The sequence below is a fragment of the Phacochoerus africanus genome, chromosome 5, assembly GCF_016906955.1.
Source record: "Phacochoerus africanus isolate WHEZ1 chromosome 5, ROS_Pafr_v1, whole genome shotgun sequence".
Taxonomy (NCBI): Eukaryota; Metazoa; Chordata; class Mammalia; order Artiodactyla; family Suidae; genus Phacochoerus; species Phacochoerus africanus.
Window position 1 is genome coordinate 111,358,929 of NC_062548.1, and position 19,965 is coordinate 111,378,893.

Below are 19,965 nucleotides of genomic sequence, written 5' to 3' on the forward strand. Positions count from 1 at the left end.
TTTTCCTCTAAAGGAGCCAATACGGAAATGGATGTGATGATACATGTACTTAAAGAATAGTTTTAAGGTATTTTAAAACTATTATCAAAAAGCTGGGATAGTTGAGAACATGATCTCTCATTAAATTACCCTCACAAAGCTCCCTAGAGAAACAGTGGAAGAGAGGGAAAGAAGACTGGATTCAAGAGGTTCTGAGGAACCGTATGACCTTGGTCATGTCACTTAACCTGAGTCTAAGTTGCCCAGTCATTTAACTGACAGTGGATTAAGCAAAACTTCCAGGGCCCCTTCAGACCCCCGATTTTTAAAACCCAGAGGTGACAGGGTTCAAAGGTACATTGGTGCCATCTAGCGGTAAAACAAATATACTGATGATGCAAATAGAACAGCAAGTTTGACCAACTAGGAGGAAATCAATTCAACTAGAGGCATTAGAAATCACTGAAAAGAAGCTGAGAGGAAAAAGGCCTAAAAAGAAGTGATTTGCCTAAAGCCACACAATGGTTCCTGGTTCCTGTTGTGCAATCCATGTGATGAAGAAAGTGACTGCAATACTTAGTAAACCTCAATAATTAAAATAGAAGTTAAGGAGTTCCTGCTGGGGCATAACAGGATTGGCAGTGTCTTGGGAGCACTGGAAGGCAGGTTCAATGCCCAGCACAGTGGGTAAAGGATCCGGTGGTGCCACAGCTGCAGTTTGGGTCACAACTGCGGCTCGGATCTGATCCCTGGCCCGGGAACTCCATACGCCTCAGGGTGGCCAAAAAAACAACAACAACAACAAAAAGAGGTTAAACAGCATGCTCCTCTGAGGATGAAGCACCGCTGGACAATGGGCATGGATTACTTTTACAAAGTTATTTTTTACAAGGGTATTTAAAGCACCTCTGCAAGAGATGCCCTTTGTTTGTTACACTTTTCTTCCTTAAATTACGAGCTTACTACTCAAATTGGCTTCCTTCCCAAGGTTTCTGCAGAATAGCTTCACAACACCGTAAATCAACTATACTTCAATAAAAAAAAGAAAGAAAGAAAGAAATTAAGGGAATCCAAATAATAATAATTATCAGTAGCTTCACTCTTTTCATTTATTTTCCTTATAGGATTTACTGAATTTTTCTGAGGTCCCATATGATACAGTATCACACATTATAACTGAAAGCTACACTCTCCATGCTCTCCCTTCCACATCCCTGAGTCATTCCCATGACCCCAAACGCAGATAAGTTTTTGAATGTGTCTTCATTATACAGGAAATGACCCAAGCCAAAACCAAGAGAGATATCAATGCTGTTTTGGTGGTAGCTTTTCCTGAAGGGATGCTTCGTGCTCATATTTTTTTAAAATGTGTACTACCAACCCTTTCGCAACCAAATTTCTCATTTACTGAGCACTAAGTTCTCCTCCCTAAGGAAACACACGTCTTAAGCTGTCAGCTTCTCTCTCTCAAAGTTTCCTCTATTTCAGCGTCTTCCTTTAAACGAGAGGGGCAACTAAATTTTATACTTTTTTCTTTCACTAGGAAGCCTATTAACTGCTGAGTGGCCTCCTCTTATTCACGTCCTAGATTTGGTTACTACTGGTTCTTCTACATGCCCACTCTTTCCAGAGAATTCACAATGTGAGATAACCCGGGTATTTATACATCATCTGCATGAGACTCTCCTGTTCAATATATCTTCCTGTTTTTAGGCTACAGATAATGGAGTAACAGTGATCTTTCCAGCACACCACTACCTCCCTGCAATAGGCAAGACAGAAAAACCCATGACTTCTGAGACCCTAAGCAGGCCAGGAAATATGCTAGACACTTTATATACACTGGCTCTGATTTTCCCAGCAGCAAACTGAGATAGGGATTACATCTCCACTTTACAAATGAGGAAACTGAAGCTCGGAAAGATGAAGAGATTTACCTTGGGAGCACGAGGATTCAGAGCCCCGTCTATGCAGCAGAGTTCTGCCTCCCCACTACCCCTCAGGCCCAGCTACAGCCCAGATGTTATCACGGTGCTCATATTTCTTGGCAGTTATGCAAGCTAGACCGTAAGAGTTTCATTTTTTATTGCTTACCAATATGAGAGAGGAGGAACAAAAAAGAAAGACTCTCTTTTTTCTCTACATATTATTCGCATATGTTCATTCTCCACTGGAATGTAAGCTCCATTCTCGTTGACTTCCCCACCACAGTAACACAAGCACACAATAGAAACTCTGCAGCTCAATTGCAAACAAAAACACTTTCTTCTTTCAAAAAATGAAATGGAAGATAAAGTTAACCCCTACCAATCAAGGAAGAATGCAAGCTCTCAGGATAATTAGCAATTCTAGCAGAGTACTGCATCATAAAATCTGGTCTTACACAGAGCAGGGTCTGGGAAGGGCTGCCTTGCTTCCTCTAAAACTTTGTGGTCTTGGAGTTCCAGTTGTGCCTCAGTGGTAACGAACCCAACTAGTATCCATGAGGACATGGGTTTGATCCCTGGCCTCGCTCTGGCATTGCCACGAGCTATGGTGTAGGTCGCAGACTCAGCTCAGATCCTTCCTCCAACTCCTGGAGATGCTCAAAGTTCAAGATATGGCCTGGTGTTCTCTTCCAGAACAGTTCTCTGTAAAGAATTCATTCCTCTGCACGGCTTCACCTTACTTCCACAGAAAAGCCCCAATCTCCAAGCTCGATTCCTGGCCTCCCTACTGGGCTTCAGGCCTTTATGCCCAAGGGACCATGACCTCTTCACATTCAACACTCAAAATCATATCCTCTTCCCTACCAAAGATATTTTCCCTTTCTCCTGAATTCTCTGTATCTGCCCATAGGGACGTTTCCTTTCTGATAAAACTGGCATGCTCTAGGACTCCAAACTCTCCCTCAATTCTGCAATCCAGTGAATAAGTCCCGGAAAGTTTTCAACCTGTTCTAGCTTTCCAACCTCTCTGCTAAAGCCACTGATCACTTATCTCTAACATTCATTCCATATTTAAACTTCCTAGACTATCACTTCTGTCATTCGCTCTTTTATTGAAAACCACAAGAGATGTCCACATCTACAGCTTTAGCTAAACCTGAAGAAGGGCACTTAAGGCCCTTCACAAACTAGTTCTGTCCATACCATTTCCCAGTGGAAACTCTCTGCTCTCTGCTGATAGGTTGAGAGAGCCTACTTCATTCCCACATCCTCATCTGGTTCACGAGCAGGATCTCGATAATGCTTAGTTAGGCAACCACACAATGTACATTAGAACTTCAACATCTTGGGAAGGCAGCTAAGCTCACCACCATACCACCAATGCTCTGCAAAACTGCAACATATTGGAAAGTGAAACAAGGCATTAAAATTTAATTAAAATTACATGACCCTAACATGACCTTATTTACTGACCAATAAACTGTTGATCATCAAGTTGGTTTTACTGTATCAGGGGACCTATAAGATAATTATGTAAGGTGAGAGAAGGGTTAACTAATGCTAATGAGGTAATCATTTCACAATATATACATGTATCAAATTTCATCATGTATACAATCTCATGGTATACCTTAGGCTGACACAATGTTAGATGTCAATTATATCTCAAAAGCTGGGAAATTTTTTTAATGTATTGAGATAACTGGTAGGCTCAGAGCAACTTCTGCTACAGAGGATATTCTTAATTCTAGTTTTGTTAATATTAAAGCTTATAAATATTTTTCTTAGGTATTGCCTTTTGGCCTCCATTTAAAGTACCTTATTTCTGGAGTTCCCGTCGTGGGTCAGTGGTTAATGAATCCGACTAGGAACCATAAGGTTGCGAGTTCAATCCCTGGCCTTGCTCAGTGGGTTAAGGATCCAGCGTTGCCATGAGCTGTAGTGCAGGTTGCAGACGCGGCTCTGGTGTAGGCCAGTGGCTACGGCTCCAATTCGACCCCTAGCCTGGGAACCTCCATATGCCAAGGGAAGCAATCCTAGAAAAAAAGACAAAAAGACAAAAAATTATAATAATAAAGTACCTTATTTCAACAAATATTTTTGTGTGTGTGTGTCTTTTTAGGGCCGCACTTGTTTCCTCTGATCCACGACGAGAACTCCATCAACAAATACTTTTAACGGGACAAAACTCATCAAACAAGTTGTCTCTAGGATTCTCTGTGTCACCAAACTTAGACAATGATAAAGTATAGGCCTTCTCAATTACATTCTATTTCTATTCTAAAACAGAATATAAATTATTCAAGTAAAATCAAAAGCTCTGTCAAAAGCTTCTGGCAAATTATTATCAATGTTTTAAATACGATAGTACATTCTTTTTGCTACTGTAGTTGATATAATTGAAACTCTTTTTATGATTTTTATTTTTTCCATTATAGTTGATTTCCAGGAAATTTTTATAATGAAAAGTTAAAAGATTTCTCCTAGGCAGACGCTACAGACAGAACTCTATCCCTCTCAAAATTTGTACGTTGAAGCTCAACTCCCAATGTGACTAAATCTGGAGATATGGCATTTAGGGAGATAATTAAGGTTCAGTGATGCCATAATGGTGGGCCCTAATCCAGTAGAACTAATGTCTTTTCTTTTTTTTTTTTTTTTGTCTTTTTACCTTTTCTAGGGCCGCTTCCAAGGCATATGGAGGTTCCCAGGCTAGGGGTCGAATCGGAGCCGTAACCACCGGCCTACACCAGAGCCACAGCAACGCAGGATCCGAGCCACATCTGCAACCTACACCACAGCTCACGTCAACGCCGGGTCCTTAACCCACTGAGCAAGGCCAGGGATCGAACCCGCAACCTCATGGTTCCTAGTCAGATTCGTTAACCATTGCACCACAATAAGAACTCCAGGACTAATGTCTTTTGAAGAAGAAAAGATACCAGAGGTCCCTCTATATGCACACAGAGAAAAGGCCAGGTGAGGAAACAGTGAGAAGGCACCCATCTAAAAGCCAGGAAGAGACCTCACCAGAAATCAAGCCTGCAGGCACCTTGACCCTGGACTTCTGGCTTCCAGAACTGGGAAAAAATTCATTTCCACAGTCGTTTAAACCACCCAGTCCATAGTATTTTGTTATGGCAGCCCTTAGCAAACTAATACAACAGGGATAGTCACAAGTGTAATTATATATTTTAAATCCTGTACATCATTTGAACTCTCATTGTTCCTCTCCAAGATAAATTTCGATGTCTTCCTGTTTGAAAGTTTGCTTTCAATAATTAAAACTTGCTAAAAGATTTAAAGGCTGAAAGTTTTTTGAACTCCATTAATTGAATACATAAAAGATTTCCAAATGATTTTGAACACAACATAGCTAAAATGCAAAAGACTTCTTTGTTTTAAAAAAGCTCCTATCATTACAGGACACTTAAATTGATTTATAAGAAAACTCTTCAGGAATTCCCTTGTGGTGTGGCGTGTTAAGGACCTGGTGTTGCCATGGAAGTAGATCAGGTCGTCGCTGCTGTGGTTCCTGGCCCGGGGACCTCTGTATGCTACAGGTACAGCCAAAAAAAAGAAAAAACTTCAAAATTACAAACTTTTTTTTAAAGTCCGTTAAATGATAGCAAAAAGAGAAAGTATATTCCACAGTCCACATCAGAGGAATTGCAATTCAATATCAGACACTATCACATCAGACATCACAAGAATTCTGAAATTCAACTACCCAAACAGTGTGTACGAAAACATCTGAAATTGACAACAGCTAGTTTTTATTTCCACTGGTGGAAGCTTGTTTGGAACACATTATGTCTACTATTACAACCAATTCCAAGTACATTTCTGCTCCACTGATTCTCTTAATGCAGAAAGAGCATTCTTTTTACCATGTTGCCATGCTCCGCCGAAATCTGTATCCTTATCATCATCACTAAAAGACATATACTGTTACCTTCAATGTTTAACTTTTTAACTGCATTTACAATGGCATTAGAGTAAATTTCCAAAAATTTTATTCTGAATCCACTAATTAGGTGAAAAAAATTAAACCATTATAAGAACCAGATTAATGCGTTTTGTACTTGAAGCATCTGATGTCACTAATATAAAACCGGCAAATTCAACCGTTAGTGAACTTTTGCTAAAAGAGCTAGCACATTAACAACTATGATCTCACTTTTTATACATGCACAAGAAAATGCGGTATCGACTAATTTTCTAAACAAATTCTGCTTGTTTTCCTTTGCACTAGATAAAAAGTGCAATCTCACAGAATGACATGAAAATGTACCTCCTACAGCTGCATAATACATCATTATCTTCGCGAATGCTCCATATATATATATATACATATATACACATATATATACATATATACATATATATACATGCTAATGTTTCTCCAGAAGACTTGAGTCTTCTGGTTTTCATGTGATTAGTGATATGATTACGGCTCCTGAGGTGGAATGTAAATAGCAACCACATTTTGTTCAAGTTACACATTCACTCTCTTGACAAGTGAAAACTGAGTTCTTAATTGTTCTCTAAAAACACACTTTTAAAATGTGTTTGCTTTCTGGAGATGATTACTGCCAAAAGGGTTTATTATAAACTATACGGAAAGTTACTAAGTAATATAACATGGAAATAGTGGTACATTTAGACCCTTCAATAAGTGACCCAATCCCTGTAGCAAGAGAATTCAGACAGTCCTTCATGTGCTTTTATTTCTGGCAGGATCGCTCTGCCTCCACTCCCCATACATCTAGCTTACAACTCCCCACATTTCCCACTAATCCTGCCAACTGGTAGCCAGGCAACGTCATGCGTGTCCCAGCGCTGCGGCTTGGCACCAACATCTGATATATACCAAGGGGCTTACAGAGACACTGGCTCAAACAATTCTTCTACTACCACCCAAGACCTGAAGAGGCTGGCCCCATCCTCAGCCACTCAGAGCAACACACACAGCTGGTTTTAGCAGCAAGCATCCCGCACACTCTCTTTCAAAGGCCCATATTAGTTAAGTTGCATCTGGAAAGGGCTAGGAGGAAAGAGACAGGCACCTACTGGCCCTCTTCCAGATTTTAGTTCATAAAGTAGGAGCTCCGTCCATTGCAAATGCATTAAACACAGCATTAAACAAGGCCATGGCAGAAGATGGAAGGACAAAGTGGATGTCGGTGAAAACCCATTCCAACCTCTTGTGATGTTAACTATTAATAAGAGCACTTCATTTACAAATTTAAAATCTGGGACAAATGTTAAACTGGATGGGTTATCAGGATAACAGGCATAAACTGGGAGGGCCACTGATGCTGAGTGAACTCGCAAATCCTTGTCTTTCTTCATGCTCCTCCTACCTGTGAAGCCAGTTCCATTCCGGCACATCTACTCACTTCCCATCAATCAGCGACCATCTCCGCCAACTCCATCCCATCTCTGGTTCCATCAGTCCACAGTGGCCCTTACCTCCTTTCAATTCCTACAGCCCTTCTGCCTAAACACACACAGATAAAATCTCCAAATTATACACACATATATATATACACACACACATATATATGCCAGTAATATAAACTCACGAGGGTGAGTGACCAGTTAATTGAGGAGGAAACTTAAAGAAAACTAAAAATTTTAAAGGAGGTAAGGGTGAACTTGATATAAGGAAAAGAATACAGTATGTGTGTCAAGGGAGGGGTAGAAAAGTGATAGGAAGTGACATTTTCCTTTTTCAGGGCTACACATAACTAGTTTGATATCTGAGCAATTTGTTTTTACTTTTTTCATAAACACAAGGGGCAATGAGAATAATAAATAACCACCTAAGAGTAGACGTAAGGATTTATGTTTTAATTCTGGTCCTGAGTCTATGAAATCCTGCTTGGGAGGTTTGGTGACCATTTCCTCCTGCTTTCTTTATATTCCAACAGCCCACAAACCCCAGAAGTCTAAGGCTGAATTTTGGCAGTTTCAGAAGTTACTTAAGAAAGTGAAACGGGAAAGTGTAAGCAGGTGACAGCTAGCAACCTCAAGAGCACAAATGCACGTTAAATAGGTCTTCTGGTTCTCTAGCAAATGCACCAAAGACAACACATTTAGTTTTTAGACCATTCCTTGGTTTAGACCTAAAAATCAAACACTCCTATTTTTATACCAATTTGATTTCAGGAATGCACAAAAGCCACTCAATGCACAAAAGCCACTCAAATATCACTCTCATTTTGCCTGAATTTTGTTATGAAATCTAATTGGTTAGATATGTCTGGAAAAGGGGGGGTGGAATTTTTTTATACTGTGTTTCTATTTTCCTTTCATTCCAAGATTTACAGGAGACAATGGCATGTAGGAACTCTCCTTCCTCAGAGACAGTTGAAACTTGGATCGCAAGTTACAATAAGTCTACGGCGTTCAAGTTTGCATCTTGTAGTAGTTCTGTACAACTGGAGCATCAAATGCCTGCATATTTTGGCATGGCTTGCAGCCTGCTTGAATTGAATCCATATGACAAACTGCAAAATAGCTTCAAATAACATCTGTTTGTACCGTGACGCTGCTTTGAGCGATTGTCATTTCTTGGTCTAAGCAATTAATTCAAAATTATATGATGAGATCATCAAGCCCTGTCAAGTCCTCCCTTGCAAATTCCCTTATTCCATCTCTCTTTTCCCGTCACCCCCTCCCACACTGGTAACTGTCCTGCTAGACTACTGCTACAGTCTCCTAAGCCTGCCTACATCCAGAATCTCCCATGGCCATGGTGCTGCCAAAGTAATATTCCTAAATCACCTCCATGCACACGACATTCCTTCCTTGGAAACAAAGCCAAACACAGATCAACCCTTCAACGGCTCACTATTTGCTAAATAAAACACCAAAGCGTTCAGCTTTTCAAGACCTCCCATAATCTGGCTCCAGTAAAGCTTTCCCACTGGGACTTCACTAGTCCCTTTCACTCTAAAAAAAAACCAGCCTATTCACCAATGCTATGTTCCACACACACACACACACCCCTTCCCCTTGTGTTTCTGGGACTGAGCTCATACCAGCCACCTGCCTGGAAAGCCCTCACCACTGTCCTCTCCCCGCCTTGGCTATCCACATATCATGCATCCCTTAGAGTCAAATTGACCATCTTCTCTCCACTGTCTTCCAAAGGCAGAAATGCTCTCTTTGGCCTCTATAAAACTAGTCTGTTACAAATTACTCTCTGGGAATTTCCTTGATGCCTTGTACTGTTGGCTAGTCCTGAGTCCCATTCCCTAGATAGTAGCAGAGGGTACAAACCAGGCCATCTAGGGACCTGCTGCCACTGACTCCTCCTCTGGTTCAGTGCTACATGCACAGCGGACAATTAATATACATTTGATTGAATAATTGGTTGAAGAGATGATATTATTTATTCACTCATTCAAAAATTATTTTTTAAAGGCCCAAAATGTGCTAGGCACTGTTGTAGTCACTAGGGAAATATAAATGAACCAGACAGATAAAAATTTCTGCCGTCATGGGACTTACATTGTAGTAGAGGAGAAACAGATTTTCTTTTTATGTAAGCTATATATAATATTAGAAGATGCTAAGTGCTATGGAAAAAAATTAAGTAGGAAAGGAAAACAAAAAGTATAAAGTATGATTTTAAATAGAATAATCATGGAAGGCCTTTCTGAGAAAGTTATATCTGAGCCCAGATAAGAATGAGGTGATAGAACAAGGTATGCAGATATCTGGAAGAACATTCCAGGCAGAGGAACAGCAAGTGCTAAAACCCAGAGGCAGGGAAGAACAAAGAGGCCGTGTGGGTGAGCGAGGGGAAGAATGGGGGGACGAGGGGGAGAGAGGCAACAGGAGCTGGGCTTGGGCAAGCCAGGAGCACCAGTCAGGATCAACGGTTAGGATCACAGCAGAGGAGCAGAAGAGCGACACATTTGACTCGCATGTAGAAGGACCCACGTGAATGTTCAGTGAGAAGAGGCAGACAGTAACAGGGACCGGGGCAGGAAGGCCAGTAAGGAGGTAATATATTAACTGGGTGAGAGATGATGGGGATTTGACCAGAATGGTGGCAGGTGGCAAGCAGTTGCCCGATTCTGGATGTATTTCGAAGAGAGCCCTAGGGTTTGCTGATGGATTAGATGTGAGGTATGAGGCGGAAAGGAATCAAGGATGACGCCAAGACCAGATGGGCTGCATTTTATAGGGGTGGGGATGGCCCTGGGGGCAAAAGCTTTTAGGAAGGGAGGAAGAGTACATCAGATACTGGAAAGTTAGAGTAACAAATGCGGACCCTGGCGACGCAGTTGGATACAGTTGTCTAGGGTTCAGGGAAGACAGGACTGAAAATAAACTTCTGGGAGGTGTCAGCACACAGACGGTATCTGAAGCTATGGGACTAGATGAAATCGAGGGAGTGTAAAAGAGAGACAGACCAAAGACTAAGCCCTAGGAACCAACAAATCAGACCAAGAAGAAGCCAGCGAGGCAAGAGGAAAATAAGACTGGATGGTAAGAAGAGGCCGTGTGATTGAGAAAATAATTCCTGTGTGTGGGGTATTGGGCATTGATTTAACCTAGACAATGGAGCCTAAGGGAGGAAGTCTCTTTTCGCTACTCCCTATGGCAACTGTAGTTGGGTAAACTAAGCAGAGGCTACAAGGATATGATACAGTTTTTCATAAGAGTAGAATTGCAGTAACACAATACGGAGTTCTTGTTTTTTTTATATATATATATATATATATTTTTTTTTTTTTGCTATTTCTTGGGCTGCTCCCGCGGCACATGGAGGTTCCCAGGCTGGGGGTCTAATCGGAGCTGTAGCCACCGGCCTATGCCAGAGCCACAGCAACATGGGATCTGAGCCGCATCTGTAACCTACACCACAGCTCACGGCAACGCCGGATCGTTAACCCCTGCAAGGGCAGGGACCAAACCCGCAACCTCATGGTTCCTAGTCGGATTCGTTAACCACTGCGCCACGACGGGAACTCCAAAGAATATGTTTTTTTTTTTTGTTTTTGTCTTTTTGCTATTTCTTGGGCCGCTCCCGTGGCATATGGAGGTTCCCAGGCTAGGGGTCTAATCGGAGCTGTAGCTGCCAGCCTACACCAGAGCCACAGCAACGCAGGATCTGAGCCGCATCTGCAACCTACACCACAGCTCACAGCAACGCCGGATCGTTAACCCGCTAAGGGCAGGGACCGAACCCACAACCTCATGGTTCCTAGTCAGATTCATTAACCACTGCGCCACGACGGGAACTCCCAATACGGAGTTCTATTTTCCACCAAAAAAAAAAAAAAAGAGAGAGAGAGTCGACTGCTAAGTTAGTACAGGGTTTTTCAACCCTGGCACTACTGACATTTTTGGCCACATAATTCGTTGCCATGGAGGGCTGTGCTGAGCATTATGGGGTGTTTAGCAGCATCCGCAGTCTCTACCCACCAGATGTTAGTAGTGCACCCCTTCCCCTCCCTCCCACTGCCCCACTGCCAGATGAGCCCTGAGGACATGCTAAGTGAAATACACCAGTCACAAAAGAACAAATACCGCATGTTTCCACTCATATGAGGTACTTATACGAGCAAATTCATCAGACAGAAAATACAGTGGTTGTTAGGGACTAGAGTTGAGGCTTTTGTCCAGGAGGGGGGGAATAGAGAGCTATTATTTAATGGGTACAGAGTTCCAGTTTTGCAGGATGAAAAAACTTGTAAGAGATGGATGACTTCGGTTGCACAACAAAGTTAATGTCTTTAACACTACTGAACAGTATACTTAGAATGGTTAAGATGGAAATTCTGTGTTATGTGCATTTTAACCACAATTAAAAAAAAAAAAAAAAGAGTGCAGGTTCTGGTGTCAGACTGTCTAGGTTCAAATACTGGAAGAATGCCCGATGAGGTACCTGGCTCATAGTAAGTGCTCAGGAAACATTCGTAGCTGATTATAAATTAGTATCATAACTAGAATTATACCAAGTCAGCATGCACCCTTGTCAGAAGTACAGTTGACAGCTCTGTGTGACTTTGGTGATTGGGGAAGCAGTCATAAAAAAAGTTTGATTACGAAAAAGAAATGGGAGTTCCCATCATGGCACGGCGGAAACAAATCCAACTAGGAACCATGAGGTTGTGGGTTCGATCCCTGGCCTCGCTCAGTGGGTTAAGGATCCAGCATAGGTCACAGATGCGGCCCGGATCTGGCATTGCTGTGGCTGTGGTGTAGGCCGGCAGCAACAGCTCCAATTGGACCCCTAGCCTGGGAACCTCCATATGCCTGGGAACGTTTTGTCCTTTAGGGTATGGCTGTAAAAGGACAAAAGACAAAAAAAAAATGACTAGGGGAGTTCCCACAGTGGCTCAGCAGTTAATGAACCCGACTGGCATCCATGAGGATATGGGTTCAATCCCTGTTCTCGCTCAGTGGGTTAAGGATGCAGCATTGCCGTGAGCTGTGGTGCAGGTCAAAGATGAGGCTTGGATCCTGCGTTGCTATGGCTGTGGTACAGACCGGTGGCTATAGCTCCAATTGGACCCCTACCCTGGGAACCTCCATATGCCGAAGGTTCAGCCCTAAAAATACAAAAAAAAAAAAAAAAAGAGTTCCCATTGTGGCTTAGCAGGTTAAGAACCAGACTAATATCCATGAGAATGCAGGTTCAACCCCTGGCCTCACTCAGTAGGTTAAGGATCTGGCGTTGCCACAAGCTATGGTATATAGGCTGCAGATGCAGCTTGGGATCTGGCACTTCTGTGGCTATGGTGTAGGCTGGCAGCTGCAGCTCCAATTCGACCCCTAGCCCAGGAACTTCCATATGCTGCAGGTGCAGCCCTAGAAAGATTAAAAAATAAATAATTTTTTAAAAATTTTTAGGAGTTCCCATTGTGGTACAGTAGCAATGTACCCAACTATTATCCATGAGGATGCCAGTTTGATCCCTGTTGTCACTCAGTGGGTCAGGGATCCACAGGGTTGCTGTATGCTGTGGTGTAGGTCACAGAGAAGCAGCTTGGATCCCCTGTTGCTGTGGCTATGGTGTAGGCCTGCAACTGTAGCTCCAATTCCACCCCTAGCCTGGGAACTTCCATATGCCTCGAGTACGGCCCTAAAAAGCAAAAAAAAAAAAAAAAAAGCTTAAAAAAATTTATTTAAATGACCATTTCTGGGAATAAAATCATCTTATGAATCTGATATCATTAAATACAAAATAAGTTGATCTCCTTTCCTTCAAAATTAGGTCCCCTCCTGTGAATTTATCTTGTCACTTATTTTAAAGATCCATACTCTTTTTGTATTATTTTTTCAAACATTTAAATATTTGTGTATATGTAAATAGATACTTTTTTTTTCCCTAAAATGACCAACTACTCATTCTATATGTTACCTTCCTTATGTAAAGGTTTTTCTTTCATTAATGACTTCAGTAATTACTTCAGGCTATACTGTCTATAATTTTGACCCTCATTCCCTTCCTTCCTGGCATATTGGCTCAAAATGGAATCTAATTTTAATAGCTGTATGTGCATCAAGGACAGTTAACAGAAAGAAATAACCAAATGAAACAGAAAACGGAATAACAGAAGCACAAGAGAAAATGAAGAAGAGAAAATCAACATGCCCCTCTAAGTGACAAGCAAGGACATGAGAGACCAGGTTCTTAGCTCTGAGATGAGCTCACTGGTCCTTAGGACAGAAAGCGGGTACCCATTCAGCAAGAACCCAAATCAAAGAGAAGCAAGTGCTGAGAGCAGATGGGGCTTTATGAGTGGTCCGACCTGCATGGGATTAATCTTCACGGAGCGTTCGAAGCACTCCACGCATTCTCTGAACTCCTTGCTTCGCAGATGGAGGAGGCCTTTGGAGCGCTGGGCGCGAGCGCTGCGGTGCCGAGAGAGTTCCCAGGCCTGGTCATAGTAAGAGTGATCTCGGAGGACGTCGCCAAGCAAGCAGTATAGACTTGGCGTTTCTCGTTTCTCCAGCTCTTGCCTGAGGATTTCTTCTGCCTAGAAGTTACAACAGAAATAACTAAATTGCTGAAGAGTGCTGACAAAATGGCTATTTCATAGCATATATACATCTTTTATCCCACATGATCCAAAGTTTTATTTTCAAAGTTTGCGATAACCAGCTAATTTCATACATCTAGTACACAGGCTGAACAAGAGAGGAACAACTGAAAATAAATGTGGTACGAGTGAAAAAGAAGTTAAGAGGTGACCCCTGCTTCACTGGCATCTGGAATCCCCAACAAAGGCACTGAGAAGCTGACTTCATAACGTTGGGGGGACACATTTAGCTCCCCATTTCCCTGCTCCAGCTGTCACCACTGCGATTGTTTGTTAGAACAGAGCCTTTAATTCACCTCCACCCAATGGGAATGAAAATTATGTTTTCTCTTTTTAAAAATAGTATGCCTGGGGAGTCTGGGATGGCTGAAAAACTTATAAAAGAAAGAAGAGGGTACAATTTAATAGGCCTTGCTAAACACCTACCTCTTCAACAAACTACTTCCCGCCTCAGAGAAAAAACCTGCCAACACTATCTGCTGCCAGATAGTCCATTCACTTTAGAATTAAAGACCATCCTCGGAGTTCCCATCAAGGCTCAGTGGCTAACGAACCCAACCAGGATCCTTGAGGACTTGGGTTTGATCCCTGGCCTTGCTCAGTGGGTTAAGGATTCGGCGTTGCTGTGAGCTGTGGTGTAGGCCAGCAGCTAAAGCTCCAATTCAACCCCTAGCCTGGGAACTTCCATAAGCCGTGGGTGTGGCCCTAAAAAAAAAAAAAAAAAAAAAAAAAACATCCTCAATACAAGGCTTGTGTCCACAATGTGGATTCACCTCGTCGCCCGAGCGGATTCTGTGCTTGTTACAACTACTACCTCACCTCCCCCCCAACCATGTGTTCTATCCACCCTCCCCATCCCTGATGAATTTAAACAGAGATGTACAGCAGCAGCCCTACTTTCCATACTGACACCTTCATATAAACAGCAGTGGGGTCACCAAAGATGCCAAGGCAGCTATGCCCACAATGGACACAAGTAAATAAGCAGGCAAGCCAAGACTGATGAGAAAGGACCCTATGACAACATAACAACTATATGCCATAATTCTTCCTCCCTAATCTTCCCCCAAATAAGTAATTATAACCATTTACCAGTTAACTGTATTCTGGGGGAAAAGGAATTCCTCATCTTTTCAGAATTGATTAGCTCTTAGTTACGGCTAATCTCTGGGGACCCAGAATATCCCCAAGTTTAGAGGGTTTTGGGGAGTCAGTCCATCCCATAACAGGCCTAGTAAGTCTCTGAAGCCACCAAGTGGTTACTGCCCTAGTTCAATACAGAGGGGAATGACGTATATATCCAGCAACGAGCAAAGCCCAAGGTGAGTGCTACTTTGGAATAAAGGGCCAAGTGAAAGCCCCTGAAGCTGCTTCTCATTAGAAGAGAAAACCCAAAGCAACACTGCATTTCTCTGTAAACCACAGAAAGGTGTGCCACTATCAGAAACTTGAAAGATGCTACAAAGAGTGTGTCTGTGCGTGTGTGTGCATGGGAGGTTTAACCTACCCGTTTAAATTGAGCAGAACACAGAGGGGTGCTGGAAAATGTCACAGATTACTATAAAGTTAATGCAATGGTGCTCTAATTATAGCTACTGTTCCAGACATGATCGCTTTACTGGAGCAAATCATCACAGCCCCTGACATATGCTAAGCAGGCACTGATACAGCAAATATGTTTTTCTCTTTCCAATAACCAGAGAACATCAGATGCAGGGGGCTTTCACTAGCACAGAGAGAAGGAGATATTCCCTATCTTTCCTCAGAGTTACATGGTCGTTGCCGTATAATTTAGCCGCAAGGACATGATTATCTCACCATCCCATTAGACCTCACCAGTCTTGATGATATCATGCTAATAAAACTTAAGAGACTAAAATAAAAAATTATGTGCCAATGTCAACCAAAAACCAACTGGAAATTAGACACGCTTGACACTGTAACTTAGGAAAGTTTTCAGTTTATAAAAATTCATTTGATATGTTACCTCTAAGGAAAGTTTTCAGTTTATAAAAATTCATTTGATATGTTACCTCTAAGGAACTTATCTATTAAATAAAGCAAGGTATGTAAAATGTTTATGCGTTTCTAGTTATCTTTGTTCTTATATGGGCCCTAAGAATGCTTTGATATAGAAACCTCTTTTGAAGAAACTATAAGTTTCCCTCCAATCGGAAACTCTTCTTTACCTTTATAACACAATCTTTAAAATACTCTGGACCCATTAGTAGTTTGGCACTTTCCAAATAAGTAAACCCCCAAGTAAGAGATGTAAATCATTGCATAGTCCTAAGTCCTGGATTATGCCATGTCAACCTGCTTAAGCTGGGAACTCTGTTTCCTAAATCCTTTTCCCTTCTGATTTCACGTCAGAGTTGGTCCGAAGCGAAACTCGCTACAGATTTCAAAGGCAGAAGTAAAGCAACAAACACCCTTTACTCTTGTAAGGCTGTCATGGTTAAATATGGCATCAAACCAGGTGCAGAGATGTCTTGCAGATCCCAACTTGACCTTGCTCTATGTGTCCAGCTGGTCTTTCACTTGCTGACCCTGTCAACCAACAGCAACCTCAGGCCCACCGTCAGACTTTTCACTACAGACCCACAGAGCTGGTAGCTACATAGACACAACAGCTTTCCACCGACCTCTTCACAAGTTCCTTCTTCAGAAGTAACTGGCTTCTCAGATTTCCCTGTAAGTTCTGACTTACCCACTTGTGCCAATGCTTCAAGTGGATTGGCAAATAAGTGTTTCTCTGATCTCTTTTACTCTCTCTTCTACATCTTCATCTCCTTTCTTACATTTGTATAATACCTAAATCTTTTAGAAAATCTCTTATTCTCCCAAATACTCAAAGTGGCTCTGCTTTCATAGGCAAAACCTGAATGATACAATCTTTTCTTTTTCATTTTTGCTTTTTATTTATTTATTTTTTTTTTTAGGGCTGCACCCACAGCATATGGAGGTTCCCAGGCTAGAGGTTGAATCAGAGCTATAACCACTGGCCTACACCACAACCACAGCAATGCCAGATCCTTAACCCACTGAGCAAGCCCAGGGATCGAACCTGCATCCTCATGGATACTAATTAGATTCATTTTCACTGGGCCACAACGGGAATTCATTTTTGCTTTTTAAACTTTTCCTATTCCACAGGTGGACATCAGTAAAAATGGTGGTATACGGAGTTTCTTGGTGGCCTACTGGTTAAGGATCCCACAATATCACTAAGGTGGCCTGGGTCCCTCTTCTGCCATAGGTTCAACCCCTGGCCTGGGAATTTCACATGCCATGGACACAGCCCCACCCCCCTAAAAGAGGTGATAAAAAGACTTCTAAAAATTCCCTGCAGCATAAAAGCAACAAGAAAATTGGCAAAAGGTGTTAGAATCAACTCTGTCGGAACTCTAAAAATTAACCAAAGATCTGAAATAATCCAGGGAGTATTCATGTAATAAAAATAATGAAACCTTGGTAAGAACAACAAACTTTGTGTCATTTTAACATGCGCCATTCCTATTCTCTTCTCCAGCTCTGCAATAGCCTTGAAAACCAATAGCATGTTATCATAGTGAAAATTAGCAGCCAGGCATCCACCAGAGGGGACAAAATAGGTTCAGGACTTCTCTGAAGTCTTGTTCATAGAAAACTGTCTGTTGGTTCCCTGGAAAAAGGCAACATGCAAAGCTGTCTTTATTTAACCTAACTCTGAGTTTGCCCAGTGAAAACTCTTTGTGAAAAATAATTAGAGACAACTGATTAATTTTGCAACTTCATGAGGTGGTAAATAATAGCTGGGGCAAACAATAGGCTCACGAAAACACTTAAAAGGAAAATAAAGGATGCGATACATACACATAAGGGCTTTGAAAAACTCCAACATACTGATGAGAATCTAGAAGTTCATGCATGTGTAGGGCTGTGCACATGATCAGGGTAGACCTGAAAAGGCCCTATACTCTCACTTCAGGACGACCTGAGGCTTTGCATAGGTAGTTAGTGAAAGCTAAAGCCAAGCTGTCAATTGCCTGGCCAAGTGTTGAAAGCATGCCCCAAACACACACACAAACACACACACACACACACACACACACAGAGCCCACCAGCAAAGAGTGGGAGACTTGTTAATTTAGGCATTTAAAGAATTTTCCACCCAATCATTAGCTGACCATTAAACTAACCAACCTGAGACTACACAAAGAAACAAGGAAGTGCAGTCTTTACATATGAAAAAAAGAATGAGTAGAAACCATCCTTAAGACTGCCCAGATGATGGACTTAATAGACACTTAATATCTGCTATTTTAAATAATCCCTAGTACAAGGACTAGGAAAGTAACTCATTAAAAACAGTAAAAGAAATGACAAAGCAATTAGAGTAGAATACTAGAAAATATTCATTTAGCCAAAAAGAAGGCAGTAAAAAGAAAATAAAAAAGACATAAGACATAGAAAACAACAAAATGACCAACATACACCCTACATTATCAGTAATTAAATGGAGCATGACAAAGTGAGAAAAAAGAATGTATACATGTATGTGTAACTGGGTCACCATGCTGTACAGTAGAAAAAAAATAATGTATTGGGGAAATAAAAAATAAATAAATAAATAAAACCCTTTGAACACTGAAAAAAAAAGACTCCAATCAAAGGCAGAGATTGGCAGAAAGGATTTTAAAATTATGATTCGGAGTTCCCGTCGTGGCGCAGTGGTTAACGAATCCGACTAGGAACCATGAGGTTGCGGGTTCGGTCCCTGCCCTTGCTCAGTGGGTTAAGGATCCGGCGTTGCTGTGAGCTGTGGTGTAGGTTGCAGATGCGGCTCGGATCCCGCGTTGCTGTGGCTGTGGTGTAGGCTGGTGGCTACAGCTCCAATTAGACCCCTAGCCTGGGAACCTCCATATGCCGCAGGAGTGGCCCAAGAAATAGCAAAAAAAAAAAAAAAAAAGACAAAAAAATAAATAAATAAAAAATAAATAAAATAAAATTATGATTCAACTAAATGTTTTCTGTAAGAGACATACTTTATAATCAGACATGCAAATAGGTTGAAAATTTAAAAAGGGGGGGGCAAGGGAAGAAGATACATCATATAAAACTGCAACCAAAAGACAGCTGGAACTAATATAAGGCAAAACATACCTTAAGATAAAAATCATTAATGCGGAGTTCCCGTCGCGGCTCAGTGGTAAATGACCCCAACTAGCATCCACTAGGATGCAGATTCAATCCCTGGCCTCACTCAGCGGGTTAAGGATCCAGCGTTGCTGTGGCTGTGGTGTAGGCCAGCAGCTACAACTCTGATTGAACCTCTAGCCTGGGAACTTCCATATGCCATGGGTGTGGCCCTAAAAGACAAACAAAACAAAACAAAAAAATCATTAATAGGACAAAGAAAGGCATATTTTAATGATAAACATCACTCTATCAAGCAGATATTTCAGTCACAAGTATATATTCACCTAACAAGTGAGCCCCAAATTACATGAAGTAAAAACTGACAGATCTGAAGAGAGAAATACATAATTCAACAATAATATCTGGAGACTTCAATACCCAACTTTAAAAAAATTTTTTTTCATTACAGTTGATCTACAATGTTCTGTCAATTTCTGCTGTACAGCAAAGTGACCCATATATACACACATACACACACACACACACACACACACACACATTTTTCTCATTATCTTCTATCATGTTCTATCACAAGTGACTGGACATAGCTCCCTGTGCTACACAGCAGGACCTCATTGCTTATCCATTCTAAAGGTAATAGTTTGCATCTATTAACCCCAAACTCCCGGTCCACCCCACTCCCTCCCTCTCCCCTATGGCCACAAGTCTGTTCTGTATGCCTGTGACTCTGTTTCTGTTCTGTAGATAGGTTCATCTGTGCCATATTTTAGATTCCACATATAAGAGATATCATATGGTATTTGTCTCTTTCTGACTTTTCAATAGCCAACTTTCAATAATGAATA

General features: G+C 41.6%; 1 protein-coding gene across 1 annotated transcript in view; it reads right to left on the reverse strand.

Annotated features, from left to right (window-relative positions):
* The window catches only part of TTC27 (tetratricopeptide repeat domain 27), a 176,991-nt gene that overhangs the window by 36,217 nt on the left and 120,809 nt on the right, over positions 1-19,965 (reverse strand). Inside the window, exon 13 of the mRNA XM_047782314.1 lies at positions 13,688-13,915. Coding sequence (XP_047638270.1) covers positions 13,688-13,915 — 228 coding nt within the window. The remainder of the gene's footprint in view (positions 1-13,687; positions 13,916-19,965) is intronic.